At 36.8% G+C, this 18674-nt stretch overlaps 1 protein-coding gene across 18 annotated transcripts in view; it reads left to right on the forward strand.

The window, feature by feature from the left end:
- Nucleotides 1-18674, forward strand: part of LOC126095287 (cytoplasmic dynein 1 intermediate chain) — a 197842-nt gene that overhangs the window by 93748 nt on the left and 85420 nt on the right. For 4 of the 18 annotated variants that reach the window (XM_049910054.1, XM_049910059.1, XM_049910063.1 and 1 more), the window contains exons 5-6: nucleotides 7145-7207; nucleotides 8141-8161. The exons of 2 other annotated variants lie outside the window; for them this stretch is intronic. In XM_049910054.1, the coding sequence (XP_049766011.1) occupies nucleotides 7145-7207; nucleotides 8141-8161 (84 nt within the window). The remainder of the gene's footprint in view (nucleotides 1-7144; nucleotides 7208-8140; nucleotides 8162-18674) is intronic. 12 more of the 18 variants (XM_049910056.1, XM_049910062.1, XM_049910065.1 and 9 more) reach the window with 4 other exon arrangements.

Here is an 18674-nt window from a genome sequence, read left to right on the forward strand (position 1 = left end):
ACGCATGCACTTTATTAAGTGCTTACCTTTTCACAATTTAAGTGAGCTGTTGTCTAAAATAGCTCAACAACTGGTGCTGTCAACGTATTAAATGATGTTGATTTCATTGTTAGCACTGTCACTGGCTGGAATACTTTTGACAGCATGAGGGGTATCAAATTCATCACCCCAGCCTCATCTCTCCCAATGTTTGGAGAGACCAGTGGCATAAATTGTCTCACTCTGTGACAGAAGTAGGTCATTTAGGTGTTAGAACTTCAAATATTTCACCATAAGACAGGCAATGCATTACAGCAGATTACTGTTGGAGACTTGAATGTGATCAGTCCCATTCATCAAACATACCCACACCGTTGTAGAAGATATATTGTGGGTGTATGATAAGTGGCTCCACTTAGTGCAGCCCACTCTAAAAGTGTCAGCAGTTCCTTAATGCACTGCAGTGTATCTATAGCACAGTTACGGGTAAAAGAAATTCAATAACTTCCTGGTCATTCATTAATTCACCACCACGTGACTAAAACACATTTATATGGCTTTATAACACACTGCATAGAAAGCAGCATTTACCAATCAGCGACATCACAGTTTACATAAAAGCTCACTTAACAACTGCAAATAAGTACTCATTTAATAAACTAAAAATAACTTCACCTATAAACACATGCACAGTATGGTTATTTTGGCTATTCACATAACAGAACTGACAGATAATGCTGAGTAGGAATAGTTTGTCTGTAAACTGAGAACTGAGCAGGCGCTCATGCTGGAGGAAGTCACCTTTCCCGGAAGAACCTTATAGCTGCCATACAGGATGACAAAGAATCTATTTCCCCCCATAGCACTGTAGAACAGTGGGCAGAAATATATGTAATTTCTGTCCGTAAGTGTTACTCGTGTTAGTATTATTAGTAACTCATATCTGCATTCCATGCAGTTTTAACATACCAAATTTACTCGAATCTAAGCTGCACTTTTTTTCCGGTTTTTGTAATCCAAAAAACCACCTGCGGCTTAGAATCGAGTGCAAAGTAAGCGGAAGTTCTGAAAAATGTTGGTAGGTGCCGCCACTACTAACTTCTGCCATCTACACGGGCATGCTTTGCAGGCATAAAGATAAATACTGGCACCAAAACCTATGCGTCAGTAAATAAATTAAAAGAAAAGGTAGAAGAATGTAAACATTATGCCATGTATTCTTTCTCATTTAAATCCTGTCTGCCTAATAAACTACGAAACTAGAGTGAGACAACAGCAAATTCGGAAGAATATACATATCATGTCATGTTTATGTTTGTATTATTCTTATGCTGAACACTGATACAGTCAGAAATGAAGCACGAAACTAAGATGACTCTAATTTCTGTGCAGAATGTAATGTACTAAAGATGCATCTGCAAAGTTTTTCAAACGGAGAAAAACTTTCGTTAACTCTCGTTCGGAACATCTTCTATCATACACAGTATATTATTTGGTTCTTGTTGATCATTATCAAAGAAAGCAGCAGTGTAAGTAACAAACAACAAATAGCAGTCTCTTGCCGTTGTTTCGCTTATGAGACAATTCCTCCCTTTTTTTTTTATTGTAAGCCGCGGTAGCGCGTACAAAAGCAAGCCATGCAGTGAGCGGCGACAGGTCATAAACACTCATTACCAGAATGCGATAAACAATGCATGACACAGTACAATAATGCATTTTCAGCTTAGAGTGACGTAAACACCTATAACAAAGAAAACGGCACTTATCGGATCAAAGCAAAATAAGCAATTGATTCAAACCAGACGAAGCACGTGAAAAAGTAAGGGTACCCGTATAAAAATGGATGGTGCACCTGACACACAGCAATGGCTACTTGGTAAAGCTTAATTGTTAAGCTTAAGACTCGAACCAAACTACTGTAGCTGTATCTTCATCCATTCGACCTCAATTGTGTCTCGTGTTACAATGGACCAACTTTGTTTCTATTTGGAGGGGTGGTCAAAACTTTTCTCTCACCTTGAATTTAAAGTCTCATTTTTCAGGTGCAGCTTACGGTAGATTCGAGTAAATACGGTACTTTGTGGTAAATACCCCCCACCTCCCCCATATATATCTGCCCAGAGTCACCAGTGATTCATAAGGCATATGGTGGAGGTTTGGTATATAGTTGCTTCTTGTGACATAGTGGAGTAGACAGTGGGGAATCATCTACTTGATCTTCAGCTTGCAGACCTTTGAAGAAGAGAAATGCAAGAACACAATGTGATGGCCTACCTTCCATTGCACTTCTATACCCACTCCCCAAACAATTTGTTCCTAAATATGATATATGGCTTTACTGCCCTTAGATGCAATGCACACGTTCAATATTTGTTTTTAATCTAGTTTATTTAAAGAAAACCATTAACTTTACACTGTTAAACCAGTATTTTTAATAGTCTTATTCTTCCATCATCTGCAATGTGGAAACTAACGGTCCTAGAGAAAAAAATAAATAGGAAATTATTTGTAGAAAATTATATATAGCTAAATTTTCTATCGGGAAATATTTTTACTGGAGGTCACAATTTTAGAGTTATTGAAGAAAAACATAGAAAAGTTACTTTTAAACACCTGCCACCCCAATGCACACATTCCGTCAATCAGGAATTTTAGTATGTTGTTCATAGTACACCCTTCTACCATTGTACAAGAATTTGTCACTACACAAAGTTTTCATCTAATTTTCCTTCATTAACTGACTATATAATGTATACAATCAGTGAGCTTGCAGATATATGTACTTGGAAGTTGAAATGTAAGGTTTATATCGTATCTTCGCTGTGAAAAAATACTTTACTGCGAGAACTATAGAAAATGACACTAACTGCATATGTAATAACGTATCACTTCAAAATTTGGTATGTATGAAGCTAATTTGTGCCATGTCCAATATCTTTTACTGGGAAACAAATTTGATGACAGTGGACTAGCATAAAATCCTCCATATATAGCTGAACTGGTTGAACTGTGTAACAGATGTGAATTGTGAAGATTCTTGGGTAAGGCAGCAATTGCTTTGATGCCTGTGGAGTGGCTGGCCATGTTCTGAACAACAGTTAAATATACTGCTACAACTACAGAAAAGATGAGCTTATTGAAAATAATTCAGTCTCCATTTTTAAGTACATTGAAAAGTGTGAGGAAAAATGTAATCTTTCCCTGTTCTGCAGTTACGAACCCCATAGGCATTCATGATATTTCATGTTAAGACATTGACACCGTGTGTGTTTAAATTTCAAGACAGATGCTGTCTTGTTTTAATTTACTGGGTGTGTTGGTACATTAATGAAACCACATAAAGGTTGCACATTTTTCTTAGTAGGTATAGAGCCTCACATCTGTGATTGTACCCAGTACACCTTCCAACAGGAATAAAGGATGCCATTATGTGTTGAGCTTCCCACACCGCTTTGTGGCTTGTGACACCCTGACAAAATGTAATACCTGTGCAGTGTTGCTTGATAAAGTCCAAGGGGACAAAATTAGGTAATCATCAATGAAATTAAGTGCTTGTTTTAAAGAAAGAAACCTTGTACAGGAAATGACTACTTTCAAGAAATTTTCTGTATTCTTTCACATCAGGAAATTGTGTTGATACAGCCCTTTTTGCTGTGCACAATCAGTGTGTGGATATCATAGTAATCAGTTTTATTCTTGGGCTTCCCATCATGTTCATCGTTAATAATAGTGTTACAAATGATTTGTAGCTTCTGGGGAAAGAGAGGACAGTGAGCTAATGTGGAACAATTTACACTGATTCCCAGCAGAACTGAACAAATTTCAGGCTAGCATTGTGGAAATACCTTCACTTATAGTCGTTAATAGGAAGTTTTAAATTATGATGCTTCGTAATGAAGGCATTGCTGTTTTTGTATGTATTTTGTCATGTTATGCTGATACCCTTGTTATGATGATCATTTTTAGTTCCTTTAATACCATTTCACTATTTTCCATTTACCTTGTTAAATTTTTTTTTTTTAACCCACATTCCTTTTCAGACAATATTGCAAAATGCTTTAATTTTCATTCAACTTCGAATGAATTACTTCACTTTAATTGGGTATCACATATCATCTTGCTCATCCACTCTTTGCAAACACATTTAATGATCTGCATTTAAGGTGTTTGTACTTTTCAATCCTACATAAAATCCAACTTTAGTTTCTGTGTTCGGTTTCATGACACATTACTGAAATGTTTTGAGCTAGTGAGTTGTATCATTTGTGTGTATCACTTCAGTTACATCGTCCTGAATTGAAAGTAGTTCCATTATATAATGTGTTATATTTATAACACATCAATATATAAGGTGAACAAAGGGAAACTATTAGAGGAGAAAAGGTTGTTAGTTGCCAGGAGTTAAAGTTTACTTTTCTACAACCTTATGTGGTGCAAAGCAGTGGAGTTGTAAGAAACACTTCTGAAATTTGGACAGAGTACCAAACGATTTGAACTCGGAGAAAGGTTTGATAATATAATATTAGAGTTGTTAAAAGTATTTGATTTGGTGTCCAGAATCTATGAAAGAAAAGACTATCAAATTTTTTCAGAAAAATAATACTGTTAAGTGACGGGTAATGTGGAAAGTATTGACTCTCATCCTGACTTCACATTCTCGCACATTGCTGGCTAGAACAACAACAAGAAGAAAAATTGAGAAGCACTAGACAAAAATCAAGTATCAGCTCCTTGGGCCAAAGCCAGGATACCTTTGTGGATCTAAAGAGAAACTGCAGACAGTGTAAGATGTAATAGGATATTTCAACTTCTGACAATCTTTTAAATTCAAACAGAGGTGTAATATACCAAAGGAACAAGTAAACATGAGGTTTGTATGTAATCCCCATTGGATTGAACTTGATTGTCAAAGAAACAGCAAACAATCTGAAATAAAATTTCAGAATAGATGAAAGATGCAAAAGGAATGGTACTATCATTCAATTTTGTATTCAGCATATCTGTTCTCAACAAACCTAACAAAGATTTATTGAAGGAAATGCACAGTCTGCTTAGCAAAGATTTTGGGGTAAAGGTGAAGAAAGTAGAGACCAATAGTGGGGAAGTATAAAGAAGAATAGTGACATCCTAAGCGTCAAAACTGGAGGAGAAACAGTAGACACACTTAAAGATTTGTGTGATGTCAAAGCAAGGAAAAGTAACAGTCCTCTTTAGATAAATTGCTCTGTGGGTGCTGTGTATTGATGTGGAACTGAAAACATTTCAGAACAGTGTGTCTGAAACAGCACAGTATGGAAGTGAAACTTAGATTTTAGGAAAATAATAAATAACCTGTGATAATTTAAAACATGATGTTACAGAAGTTTACTAAATATTATGTGGCCAGGTAAAATGAAAAATGAAGAACTCAATGAAGATTAATGAAGAAATATGTGTAAATGTCTTACAGGAAGAAACATTGGTTACTAGAATGTCTGCTATGGCAACTAATTGTAGTTAACTTGAAACTGGGAGGGACAGTGGAATGAAAAACATAGAAGCAAACGAGAAGACATAAATCAGATTTTTATGGATATTGGCTGTAAAGAGGAAAGCCTAGCACGAAACAGGAAGAGGATGAAAAGAACACATCAGGGAAATAGTGACTACATGTCTGTCTGTATTGAAAAGTTACTGTAACCACTAATGCCTTAATAAGTGGTGTGTTGCTGCATATTATGAACAGAATTTTAATTATGAAGGGACTTTCAGGTTGTACAGACATACAACAGTGGCTATAGCTATAAGATAACTTATTAATGTTGTCATTTGTAGTTACAATTCACTTGTAAGTTGATGGGCTATTCCTTGTGTATAGTTCAGGTATCATGTTGTAACTTTGATTTTCTTACTTAATTGTTTTTCTAAATCACCACTATCTAATACTGAAACGCATTTGTAATTTTACCTTATGTGTATTTCAACTCTTCTTTCATTTATCTCTAACACTGATTGTTATAAGAATTCATATCATCATCCTGGAATGCAGCCATATAGCACAACTTGTAGTAAGTTGAAATCTCTGTTGCCCATTCATTTTTCAGTTAATGTTCCTCAGAATTTTGATATCCCTATTCTATTCTAGATATTTTTCTTCATTTATCATCAGTCTTTGATAACCTTGTTTTGAAAGCACTTATTTCAAGTGTACATCATTTTTGAAAAGCTTCTTGCAATTTACCCTGTAGTTGATTGTGTAATCAACATCTAATCAAACATTATTCACAAAAGTTATTGAAGTAATGAGTTGTACACAGAAAACAAGTATCCGTGATTGTAACTTGTTCCAGTCTTTGTAGGTATTATACTTGTTGAATGTCTTTGTTACTGTTGATATAATACTTGTTTCGATTTACCTTTTCCAATAACTGGTTAGGAAAGTGTCTGCTTTGGCTATATGGGCTTCCAAACATGTACCATTGATATAAACGTGTTAGAAATTTGTCATAAGTCCAATTAATGGATTGAGCTTTTATTTCAAATTTACTCTTCCTGGTATTGAAGGAATTGGATTGGAAATTTATACTAAACCTATTTCAATTCAAACATTAGTGGCATTTCTTCAACTACTCTAAGGTTATCACATTGTTCTCCCCCCCCTCTCTCTCCCCCCCTCCCCCTCCCCCCTCTCTCCCCCCCCTCCCTCCCTCCCCCTCCCTCCCCCCTCCCTCCCCCCCCCCTCCCTCCCCCCCTCTCTCTCTCTCTCTCTCTCTCTCTCTCTCTCTCTCTCTGTGTGTGTGTGTGTGTGTGTGTGTGTGTGTGTGTGTGTGTGTGTGTGTGTGTGGGCACATGCGCACATATGTGCTTCGAAAAGACCGCAAAAATGTAATTTGAAAAGAAGGGGAAGTGTCATTTCAGTTTTGTATCAGTGACTTGGTTTTTCAATAGATATTATTTGTAAAGTTGATCAGGTGCTCATAAGTAATGATGAGATAAAATTGATCTTTTTAATCTGTGACATAAATCTTGCTAGGTGATTTTCTTTCAAATATTGCATCAGCACTGACACCATCCCAAAAGTGTGTTATATGTAGCACCATGTAGCCAAAGTGGACAGTAAGAATGTTAGGGAGAACATTATCCCATTGTGTTTCCTTTTGTTGTGCTTATTGTGCGTTCCTACAAGGATGGTCTGCGTCTTCTTCCCCACTCAAAGGCTACTATGAAGACTGGTGGCGACCACGAAAAGGTGGGTGTTAATGTTGGACATTGTTGATGGAAATGTTTAAATGGCTAGATGCTTTTAGTTTTAGATAATGGCACATGATGAACTGTGTCTTATTTGCCGTTACAGGTTGTAAAATAAAAAATTATCTTGACAACCTTGTGTGTGATGCCCGTGTCAATTTATTGTGAGAAACTGAAAAAATGTGTTGCTTTTTTATTAAATTCTTTAAGGACCCAGATTATCATACATGATTGTCATACATGCAAATTGCTAGCCATTTAAACAATTGTAAAATAGTAATAAAATTGTAAACCTGTTCCGTCTCAAACTATATGTTGTGGCTTCATCCTAAAACATGTTGTGTATAACATTTCTATTCTTGAACTGATGCACACTAAAATTATCATACACACATTTAAAACTAACAAGCTTAAGTGTACCCATACTTGATAAATAACTGTTCTACAGGTAACCTCAATCTGAACTCTGTTCCATTTTGAAGTTAAGATTAGAGATTAAAAGAAAATTAGAGCTTTAGTTTCAGACCAGCTAAGTATCTACCTGTTTGGGAATATTTATCACATTTATAGCAGTATTTACATGTGTTAAATAAAATTTCGTTGTTTGACCCTAAGCCCACACACATGTAGTGCTGCCATGAGCAAAATGCTGCAACAAACAACATTTTACTAAGTAAATGTGGGAAATAATTTGTTGGGCTGTTCATATTTCTCCTTCTTCCCCTGTTCCCACAGTACATTTTAATGAGAGCATTTAAATAAATTTTATGGTGGCGAAAATAGTGATGATGTCCACGCTTGGCTTCTATCATGGTGTGGGACTAGGATCATTCGTTACCAATTGGTTATAAAGATACAAAACACAGATGTTCATCAGTATTATAAAAAAATTTTAGTACACTTGTTTGTTTTCTTTTTCCTGTCCCCCATCCAGCTCACGCATTCGACTATTACGGTAAGTTTTGAGAGTTGATTTTTTTTTTTTGCTTTGGGTATTAGTAGTTTGCAGGGAATGTCAAATTTGTGCTAAACTTTAAATTTCGCTTTTGCCCCTTTACTGCTCTGACCCTTATCTGAGACAAACTGCAGCTTTAAGATTGCATACTATGAATGCTTTGTGCAGTTACCTTTATGCAGATTGGTAAATTTCTCTCTTGTGTAAAATGATGTGTGTACACAGTTTGGCATTCCCATAGCAAAATTATTCCAGAATTCAGTGTTTGCTCTCCACCCAAAAAGTGTGTCTAACATAAAATTACAAACTATAAATCGCATGTGTGAAATCATTACACAGGTCATGTAGGACACACAGTTGTGCCCATTGCAAACCTGTTGTACAGTCCTAATGCAGCTTTGTTGAACTTCATGAGCCAACAGTATGGAATCAGGAAAGGATGGATTCTCATGCATGTCTGTCTGCATGTAATAAGTATTAAGTGGGTTGTTCATCGTATGAATTTTGCTGATATAAAAGCTTTTGTGAAAACGGGGTTCCCAGGATGTGCTGTATTACTTATGTAGACCAGTCAACATTGAGATCAGTGCTGCACATCATCTGAGAAAGTGTGTATTGCAGACATGTCTGCCAATTGATTCTAGTATCTTAAGATGTAATGTTCATATTTTATTTAGTTTCTTCTCCATCTTTATGTACTACAGTAGACAGTTGTGCCCTGAAGTGTTACTTCATCCGCTCGTATTTAAACTTTGAAGTGGTAAATACAGAAAATGCAGCACTTGTCACAAAGCCTCAGCATATTTCACTTTGTGTTGCCACACAATTTACAAATAATATATAAATTGTAAGCTTAATTAACACTCTAATGAATAACACTATTTCATTTTTATGTTATTTATTTAAAGAAAACACACACACACACACACACACACACACACACACACACACACCTTCCTCTTCAATTTGTAGACTGATAGTTTGTCCATTCATTGGGAAATAAAGTGTCATAATGTTTTTCTTAATGTCACTATTGTGTTCTTTGATTCACTGATCACAGTTGTTACATTACTATGGTTCTTGATGTAAAATTTGCAATAATTTTGGAAACCATCTTACTTATCATTTATTGTATGTTAGTTAATGTTAGGGAAATGATTTATCTTAACTTAGACCTTATTAGTGTTGAATTCTGTAATATAAGTTTCAAATATGTATCTTGCAGTTACTTTTTTTTAGTTAATATGACTGATATACGTATTGTAATCATTTCCATTTTTCATGTAATTGTAGAGTCCATCAGTGAAATAATCTGAAGGACTTGATGTACATAGATGATGCAAATAGCTATTGGTTGAAGTTTTCTGTTTTGTCAGATATTTCCCATTAAGTAAATAAAATTCAGGGAAATAAATTTATTACTGCCAGATGAACTGAGCTTCACTGAAAACTATCAGTTTATCAATAAAACCACATTGTACACCAATGATTTCTTTAAGTAAATTGTGTAGTTCTTCAGCATTGTGGTAAAAAAATCAGTGCATTTCTTAATCTCAGTATAAAACTTATACAAGATTTGTTCATTGTGATGTCAGCATCCTTTTGAATATTACTGTTACTGCACACTCTATAGTAAGTACACAAGAAGTGTGAATAACATACTATATGAAATTAGTAGACTTCATTACTGTGCAGTAAAGATGAATATAAAGTTTTGTGCATTGGGTTTGGCAATTCTTGTTGAATTAATAGTAGATATTTTGTTCCAACAGCTTATCTACAAAATCTTTGTGTATTGAAAAAAAAATAGGAACTCAGTAAAAGTAGAATGATTAGAAACCTCGTTTATGCAACATCATAATAATAATAACCAAAATAATTTAAAACACAGAGCTATATCTCACTTTGTATTTACATCAAGGTATTTACTGATATTTGGAAAAATACTGAAATTGATTCTGAATTTGTCCATTGTCCTGTTTACACATTGTCGGACATATCATAATACAAAACAAGGTTTAATGATGAAATTATGAGAGAGCTGAATGTGCATAGGAGAGATGATAAGCACTGTAAAAGTGGCTGTATGACAAACATTCCAAATATAGATAAGCTGTTTTGTGGCTATCAGTCTCTATAGCTGAATCTTCATGTTGCAGTTCTTCAGAGCTATATGTTTAATGCTTAAATTATTTCAAATATCTCCAAAACGTGTTGCAGTGGCAGCCACTTCCCACATAAATAAGGTATAAAAAAGTGTGATTACTACTGTAGATTCCATGTTCCTAGATCTCTGAAAAGCATTTGACACAGTGCCTCACTGCACATAGTTAATGAAGGTCGGAGCATATGTAATGTCTTCTTAGATATGTGAATGGCTTGAAGATTTATGAAGTAATCCAGTGTGTTGTCCTTGACAGTGATTGTTCATCAGACAAGGATAGCATCAAGTGTGTCCCAGGGAAGTTTAATATGACTGTTCTTGTACTCCATAAACATAAATGATCTAAAAGGCAGGGTGAGCAGCAGTGTGCAACTGTCCGCAAATGATGCTGGAGTACATGGGGTGGTTGACTATATGAGTACAGGGCGAGTTGGACACCACTTCTTTTTTGTGTGGTGAATGGCAGCTTGGTCTAAATGGAGAAAAATTCAAGTTAATGCAGATGAGTAGGAAAAAACAATCCTGTAATGCTCAAATACAGTATTTGTGGTGTGTTGCTCAACACAAACGTATTGATTAAATATCTAGGTGTAATGTTGCAAAGCAATATCAAAGGAAATGAGCATGTAAAAATGGTAGCAGGGAAGACGAATGGCTGACTTCTGTTTATTGTGAGGATTTTAGGAAAGTGCTGCTCATCCATAAGAGACCTATAAAGCCTACTTGTGCTATCCATTCTCAAGTACTGCAAAAGTGTTTGGGATCCCCATTGGGTGGGATCACAAAAAGACATTGAAGCAGTTCAGAGGCATGTTGCTGGATTTCTTATCGGTAGGCTCAATCAACACACGAGTGTTATAGATGTGCTTAATGAACTCAAATGGGGATCCTTGGAGGAGTGCTATAGAAACAATTTAGAGGAGTGGTGTTTGTAGCTAACTGCACACTGATTGTGCTGCTGCCAATGTACATTTTGTGTAGGGACTGTGAAGACTAGAGAGAGAGTAGGACTCGTATGGAGGCATATAGTCAATCATTTTTCCCTAACCCTATGTGCAAGTGGAATAGGAAATGGCTGGTTGTGTTACATGGTACCCTCCACCATACACCACAGTTGCATGTGGAGTATAGATTTAGATGTAGAAAGTGACTATTATAGAGCCACTGGAGTACACAGAATCCAGGATGAGTCTAGTTGCTCAGTTTGTTTTACATCTAGTTGCATTGTGAGCAGATTGTTACAATGGCCATTTCACTTTAGTTGTAACACAGTGTGTAACTGTTAGTAGAGGTACTATCTAGTTTGGAACTGAATCACATTGCCATTATTATCCTACAGAACACCATAGTGGCTCCAGTTAAGATGCAGTGGTGAGACACTGGACACACATTGGGGAGGACGGTGGTGTAAATTCCCCTCCAGTCATCTTGGTTTGGAATTTCCACAATTTCCCTAAACTGCTTGAGATGGATGCTAAGATGGTTCTTTTGAAAGGGCATTTTTGGTTTACTCGCCCAATCCAAGCTTGTTCTGCCTCTTTTCCTTCCCTTTTCCAGTAACATTCACAATTTACATTTCGTAGATGGTACTCAAAAGTGCTGCAGAGGTCTTTGGACTTACTGTGGCTGTTGTGATAGGTTTCACTGGAACTCAATAGTGTTCTGCTTGCTCCACTTCCCCAAGAATTGTCACACATCATCCTCAATCTAGTTGATTGTGTTTCACATTTTAATAAGTATTAGGAAATGAAGCTGTGCTACTGATTAAACTGAAAGTAAACCAGATTGAAAATGCAATTGTTTCTAAAAGGCATTACATCACTGGCATAGATATTGAACTATCACACAAAGATTAGGACTTGTTTGTAGAGCTGTGAAAAAGCCAACGTCAGACACTCTGCATACATTTGCAAAATGATTCATTAATATTGGCATCTTCCCTTTTTTTTTAACATGGTATTCTTTTAGCTTCATTTTCATTCTAAAGAAGTGAAAAATTGTAATTCCCGTAGTAACTACTGGTCTGCCGAATAAAGTGTGCGTACTGACCGAAATTCAGAAAACTGGAAAAATGATTTGTACAATATTGTTTCTAAAACAGTGTTATGTATACTGTATAGCACTTGGACGGTATTTTCAACCAGTATTTGAGATTTTCTGTCCTACCTCACTTGTTAATTGAACAAGGCAGAGTCGCTGTCAGCCTACCTGTGATACCTCAGTGCACCAAAGGTTGCTGAAGTGTGTACTTTGCAGAAGAATTGCAGATGTGGCTGGAGGAGTGTTGGGAATGCCTGGGGAAGTGTACACTGCTGCATGACCTGTCAAAAGTTCATTATATACTTTCCACCACGAAGACTAATCTAAATGCTTAGGCTTGAGGAAGCATTTTCTTTATAATGAATATTGCAGTGGTAGCTTAGTATAGTTAATAATATAACACTATAATAAAAGATTTGTGTCAGACCCTTTCCTCCTACAAAACTTATCACTTGTGATGTGTTAATCCATTTATGAAATGAAATTATTCACAAAACATTTCCTAAACAATTGAGAACCTCAGGAATACTTACGTAAAGGATGACAAGAATGACAAAATGTCATGTTCAATACAAAGTGAAAGAAGTGACATGCTTATTTTTGCGTTACTCTCTGCGTTCTAATATATGGTTTCTTTTTCCTCAGTTATTGGTTTATTGCAGCAACTCGCACATAGTAATTCTATTTGTACTGTTCGAAATATACCAAAAGAAATGTCATCAATAGAGGAAAGCTGCTCACTTTTATTTTTATTCAGGAAAAGTCACAGAAATTCGCCCAGAACCCTCAATAGAATTTGAGGGAAAATTTTATCTGTGGGGATGTAACTCTATGGAGTCACCTGGAACAATATTGCTGCCCTGAGGTAGTTCAATTAACCTCTCTGGACCTGCAGTTAATTTGCTCTGATCCACGCTTGTGACAACGTGCTTTGTACGTGGCAGGACAGCAAAAGATATTTGTATGGAATCATACGACCTTTTAGTTGGTATTATACATAACTAGTATCCTGAGTACCATATTTCCTACAGATCTATCCATGGACTTAAGTCTCAGGTGACATTTCCTGTGACTTTTCCTGTATCCTGAATGGCTGGAATGGAAGTACCTCTGTGTTTGTTTCCTCTCTTCTACAAGGAGGCCGTCGATCAATAAGCTGCCAGTTTTATGTTAAGTATGTTCCCATAGAGTACAATTCATGTAAACAATGCAATATAATTATTCAGACAGAGGCTTCTGTTTGTCTGGGCAATCTAACATTGAAAATAGTAGTATTCTGCATTCTGATAGTTGTATGTTGTTTCTCTAATTCGTTTATGCTCTGAAAGTTGTGTGCAGTCCTTTATGCACTTCTTGATGTAGTAAGAGGACTAGTGAACATATTGTAATGAAATGCTATTAGCATCTTGTTTCAGCAGGTGGATACTAACTGGTCTGCTGTTGTAATAATTTACTTTTAATTATTAGATAGTCTTCTGGCTTCAAAGTGTGAGAAATGTGTGCTTTCAGAACATTCAAGTGTTTTTATTACTTGCAAATGTGAATTAACTTCCCTTAAACTACAAATTTAGATCATTTACTTTCACTTGCTGGAATCTGTTATCTGTTGGTCTTTTGGAAACTGTTACCTAGTATTATAGTCAAAAAGGGCAAATTTTGGAAAGTTATGTGACTGAATATGACAATTACATTAAAAGTTATGAAAATAAATAAAATGACAAAAATGAACTAATGATTGTGTTGTAGTGTTATTGTTATTGTTATGAAAATGTAAGTAGAATTTATGTATGTGAAGGAATGGAAATAGTTAAAGCCATGGTATTAGTTTGTAGTCTGGTACTTCTTACTTGGAGCTAATCTTAGATTGCTTTAAATCTTTTTCTGAATACTAATGATGCCACTACTATTTCTTTGAGTATTTAGAATGAATGTAGAGCTGCAATTATAAAAATATTTAGATAATTAATGTTGATGCAACACTTTTCATTTAAAAGTGTAAATAAGAAGTGTGTGTTTAATGTCTTATTTAGCAATTGCTAGAAGTCAGGCCCCAGCAAATAATATCCTGAATGTTTTTGGATTGTAATATATCCACTGAATAAACCATGTGTGGAAATAGAAGATTATCTTCAAGAAACTAAATGTAAAGTTCATCTAGTATCAAAATTATAGGTGTCTACAAACTGTTACAGTATTTCATTGATTACAGAGGGTATCCAGAACATAAGTACTGTCAGTGAAATAGAACTAAAGTTTGTTATAAAGATGCATCACATTTTGTATTTGCATATTGAAGCACTGTCACCATTTATGACAAATTGTTTGACAGCATTATCATCTGCAAATATCTTGCCAGCAAGAAGAACTGCAGTGTGAAAAAAAAAAAGTTACATCTTGTTTCTTGTTAAACCTAGTTTACACGATACAGTAGGTTGCAGGCAACTGTGCTACTGGCCACTGCGTGTTTGCGCAACTCATTGGTGAACTAAACAGTTTCGGGGTGTTCCAGCTTTGGCGACACTAGTTGCATGAGTTTTGAGGTTATGTGAGTTCGTAGAGTGTAGACAAACTGAAATATGAAGTGGGGAATGGAGAATAACGTTTGCTTTTCTATATCTATGCTTTGCATAGGTGTTTGTGAGATTTCAGTGATGCTGATTACAAAAATAAGCAACATACTGCTGCTCCTGAGACCGTCACGTGTGATCAGAACATAGAAAGTTTGACAATATCTGAGCTGCAGTGCAAAATTTATTGAATTAGGAAATTAAGAAAAATAAAAGCAAATGTAATTCTAGCTGTAGAAATGCTCTTGTCTACAAGGCTAAAATCCCATCATTCGAGTTGGCCGACTCTTCTTCTTCTTCTTCTTCTTCTTCTTCTTCTTCTTCTTAAAAAAGAATATTGTTGACAGGAGGGAAGGCTACACAAATCAAGAAGCTACATTCCTTATTCAACAGGAGGGAAGGCTACACAAATCAAGAAGCTACATTCCTTATTCAATATTCATCTATTTAAAATGTCACTGCAGTGCTCCCCATTCGCATATGTTTGAATTTTGAAATATTGCCACTACAAATCTATCTTCAAGAGAGTAGTTTGCAAACCACTCTCTTCTTATTGCGGCCTGCTTCAAATAATTACTGCAGTTAATGTTAATAATCATTACTGTTAATAATTATTGTTGTTAATGAAAAAGCGCCATCACCAACTAAAACCACATCTTATAGCATGCCGAGTGTTCTCGATTGTAATGCATGCAATGTGATATGTAATTTCAGTTCTGGCGACGGTGCTTCATGCATTACAATATCTTTATTCCTTATTACATAATTAACTCTTATTTAGGAGAAATGTGAACAGTTCTGGTGACATTCTAAGATGATTAAAAGAACTTCTTGGGTCTCCCATTACAAATTATTTCAGAATGGATGCTGAGCAACCAAGCTGACATCTTTTCTTCACCCAGTCACGAATCAAAACACATTTTGTTATTTTTTTCCTTATGCAGCGATTCCACGTAACAAGCTTTAACTTCATCACAACTTGTGCAATGTGCAGCTGCCGAAACTTTCATTCCAGACACGACTCGGGGACCCACAAAACGACGAAACTTAAGTGTATACTGGTTTCACCATATCTACAGTCAAATATGAAACCATTTGTGCGTAACTCATTCTACGCAACTAGTGGTGCAACCCAATGTCGTTGTGTAAACTAGGCGTTGATATTGTGATACAGCTATGGTGCCTTGATACAACGAGTATGTCAACGTGATAGTTATGTTGAGACATATTCAGAAGGTCTCCATGTAAACTTCGTGAGCTGTCTATTTCTGTTGCATTCTGTGTTGAGCAGTGGAACTTATGTTCTGGAATTTTGTCATACCTTGCTGGGTGATAATGACAAGCTTACAAAAAGAGAAATGAAGGTGTTCTGCTAGTAGTGCAACAGTAAAGGTGTATGAACTTATCCATCAGAGCGTACTTATAGTGAGTCGAAATTAAATGAAAGACCAACATAACCATGGTCCATAATGCAACTGTAAAATTTAACTTTTGAAAATGTTACTGCCCCACTTTGTCATTTGCTGTTTCAACAGGTGTTTTATTGTGGAATCACAGTGAACAGTTAAATGTCGTATTTAGCCAGAAACATCTGCCCTGATCTTTTTTGTTTGAATTTTCACTCATTTTTATCAGTGTACCACAGATGTTAGAATGCAGTATCAGGATACTTGTGTTTTACTTGCTTGAGGCAGACTTGTAGGGCTGTAGGAAAGTGTGTATGCTGCTGACTAATCAGCAGTCTCTCTTTATTGATTGGCGACTCCATGTCTCTCTTTAAATCACTGTCCCTTGTGTTGGTTCACTGATCAATGAAAAGTAGTGTGAACTTGGAACATCCAGAATATTCTTATTATATTGGATAAAATATTCTCTGTATAAGACATGTGCCATGAATGTGGGAAATCCACTCGGTCCTTCACATCGTTGAGAATTGTTGGTGTAAGGGTGAGTGACATACTTGTCTTCTCCAGAAAGGTAAGTCTAGAAGAAGAATGATGTGATACTACTTCTGTTTACAAAGGAGATTAGTAACAGACTGAACCTTTGATTCAGTGTGAGGCATATTGCTTGATTAGAAATTGACAATATCAGGTTTCCTTTGGCTTCATTAAAGCATTTCAAAGCAATGATAAGAGTTTTCTTCAAAACTGCAACTGGTCAGTTGCATCAGCCTTGTGTAGTATGAAATTTTTCTCTTTTTCTAAGACCTGTACGATGGGATGTGAAACTCCCAACTTGCTTCCCCTCTCACTGGACTAGTATTGTGCATAAAAAATAATTTGGATTAATGTTCACAATTTGTATGCAATGGATGTTCAAACTATATTTGAAATAACCAGTTTTCCACTGTTAGTAGTGTCGTTTACTGATATAACTCATGAATGTTTTGGATGCCATCAGTAACTAACTCTATACTGGGTTTCTCAGGAGAGATGGTCTACATTCAGGGATATTACAGGGATGATCATTCGAAGAAAGAAGTTTAGTAAACATTGACTCTAAAATGCATACATTACAAGCTAGGAGCACTTTTTCATCCCCACCTGCAGGTCTGGGGGTTAGAGTAGGCCCAAGGTATTCCTGCCTGTCGTATAAGATGACTGAAAGGAGTTTCACATGTTTCAGCCTTTATGTGATGGTCCCCTGTAGGGTTTGACCTCCATTCTTCAAAATTTTCGTGAAGAGCGAGCCAATGGAGAAGGGCACCTTACAAGCATTGAGATCTTTAGCCCACCTTCTTGTCGTCACATTGCAGTCCTGCCCATTCTCCATCTCTTGGGTTAGCACACCTTCCTGGGTGTGTTTTCCACCATGCACTATGCAGTGTCGATTTCTGCATCAACAATGACCATGGACTTCTTTGCAGCTGATATCCAGCACAGTAGCCAGGCCGTTGTGGTGCGGCCGCCATGTAGCCTCTTGACCACACAGGGATCACTCTGCTGATGCCTGCGCCGTTAACTCCCCACATATGCCAAGGGGTAGATGCCCATCCCCATGGGACATTGGGACTCCCGGCAATGGCCATCCTGCCTGGTGGCCTTTGCTGCAGCTGGATGGTGCCTGTGGGAAGGGCCCCTGGTCGGAGTGGGTGGCATCAGGGCAGATGACACACGATGAAGCGTAGTCTATCATCTCTTGCTGGTGGTGAAACACCAGCAGTCTCTAAGTGATCACGAGCTCAATTCAAGAAGTATGACCCCAAATCATTCCCCTCCCTGGCCACACCATGGGAGGAACGTCAGGCTAAGGATGGCATCTGATCTTATTCACCCCAGTATCTTGTATGTTCGAGAGCTGATGGGGAATCTTTCATGATGATGAAGCCTCAGTTTTTGTTGAGTATTTAGAGGACAAGTTTGGGGAGGTGGAGGGCTTGTCCAAAATGAGATCTGGGTCAGTCTTGATCAAAACAGCATCCTCTGCCCAGTCACGGGAGTTACTCGCTTGTGACATGCTGGGGGATGTTACTGTAACCATCACGCCCCATAAGAGCTTAAATATGGTCCAGGGTATCATATTTCACAGAGACCTTCTTTTGCATTCCAACAACGAGCTGCGCGCCAATTTAGAGTGGCGAGTTGTACATTTCATCCGGCATGTCTACTGGGATCTAAAGGATAATCAGGTTGCCACCGGTGCCTTTATCTTGGCCTTTGAAGGAGATACATTGCCCAAGAAGGTCAAGGTGATAGTCTACCGGTGTGATGTAAACCCCTATATCCCTCCCCTGATGCGG

This window comes from Schistocerca cancellata, chromosome 8 (assembly GCF_023864275.1).
Source record: "Schistocerca cancellata isolate TAMUIC-IGC-003103 chromosome 8, iqSchCanc2.1, whole genome shotgun sequence".
NCBI lineage: Eukaryota > Metazoa > Arthropoda > Insecta > Orthoptera > Acrididae > Schistocerca > Schistocerca cancellata.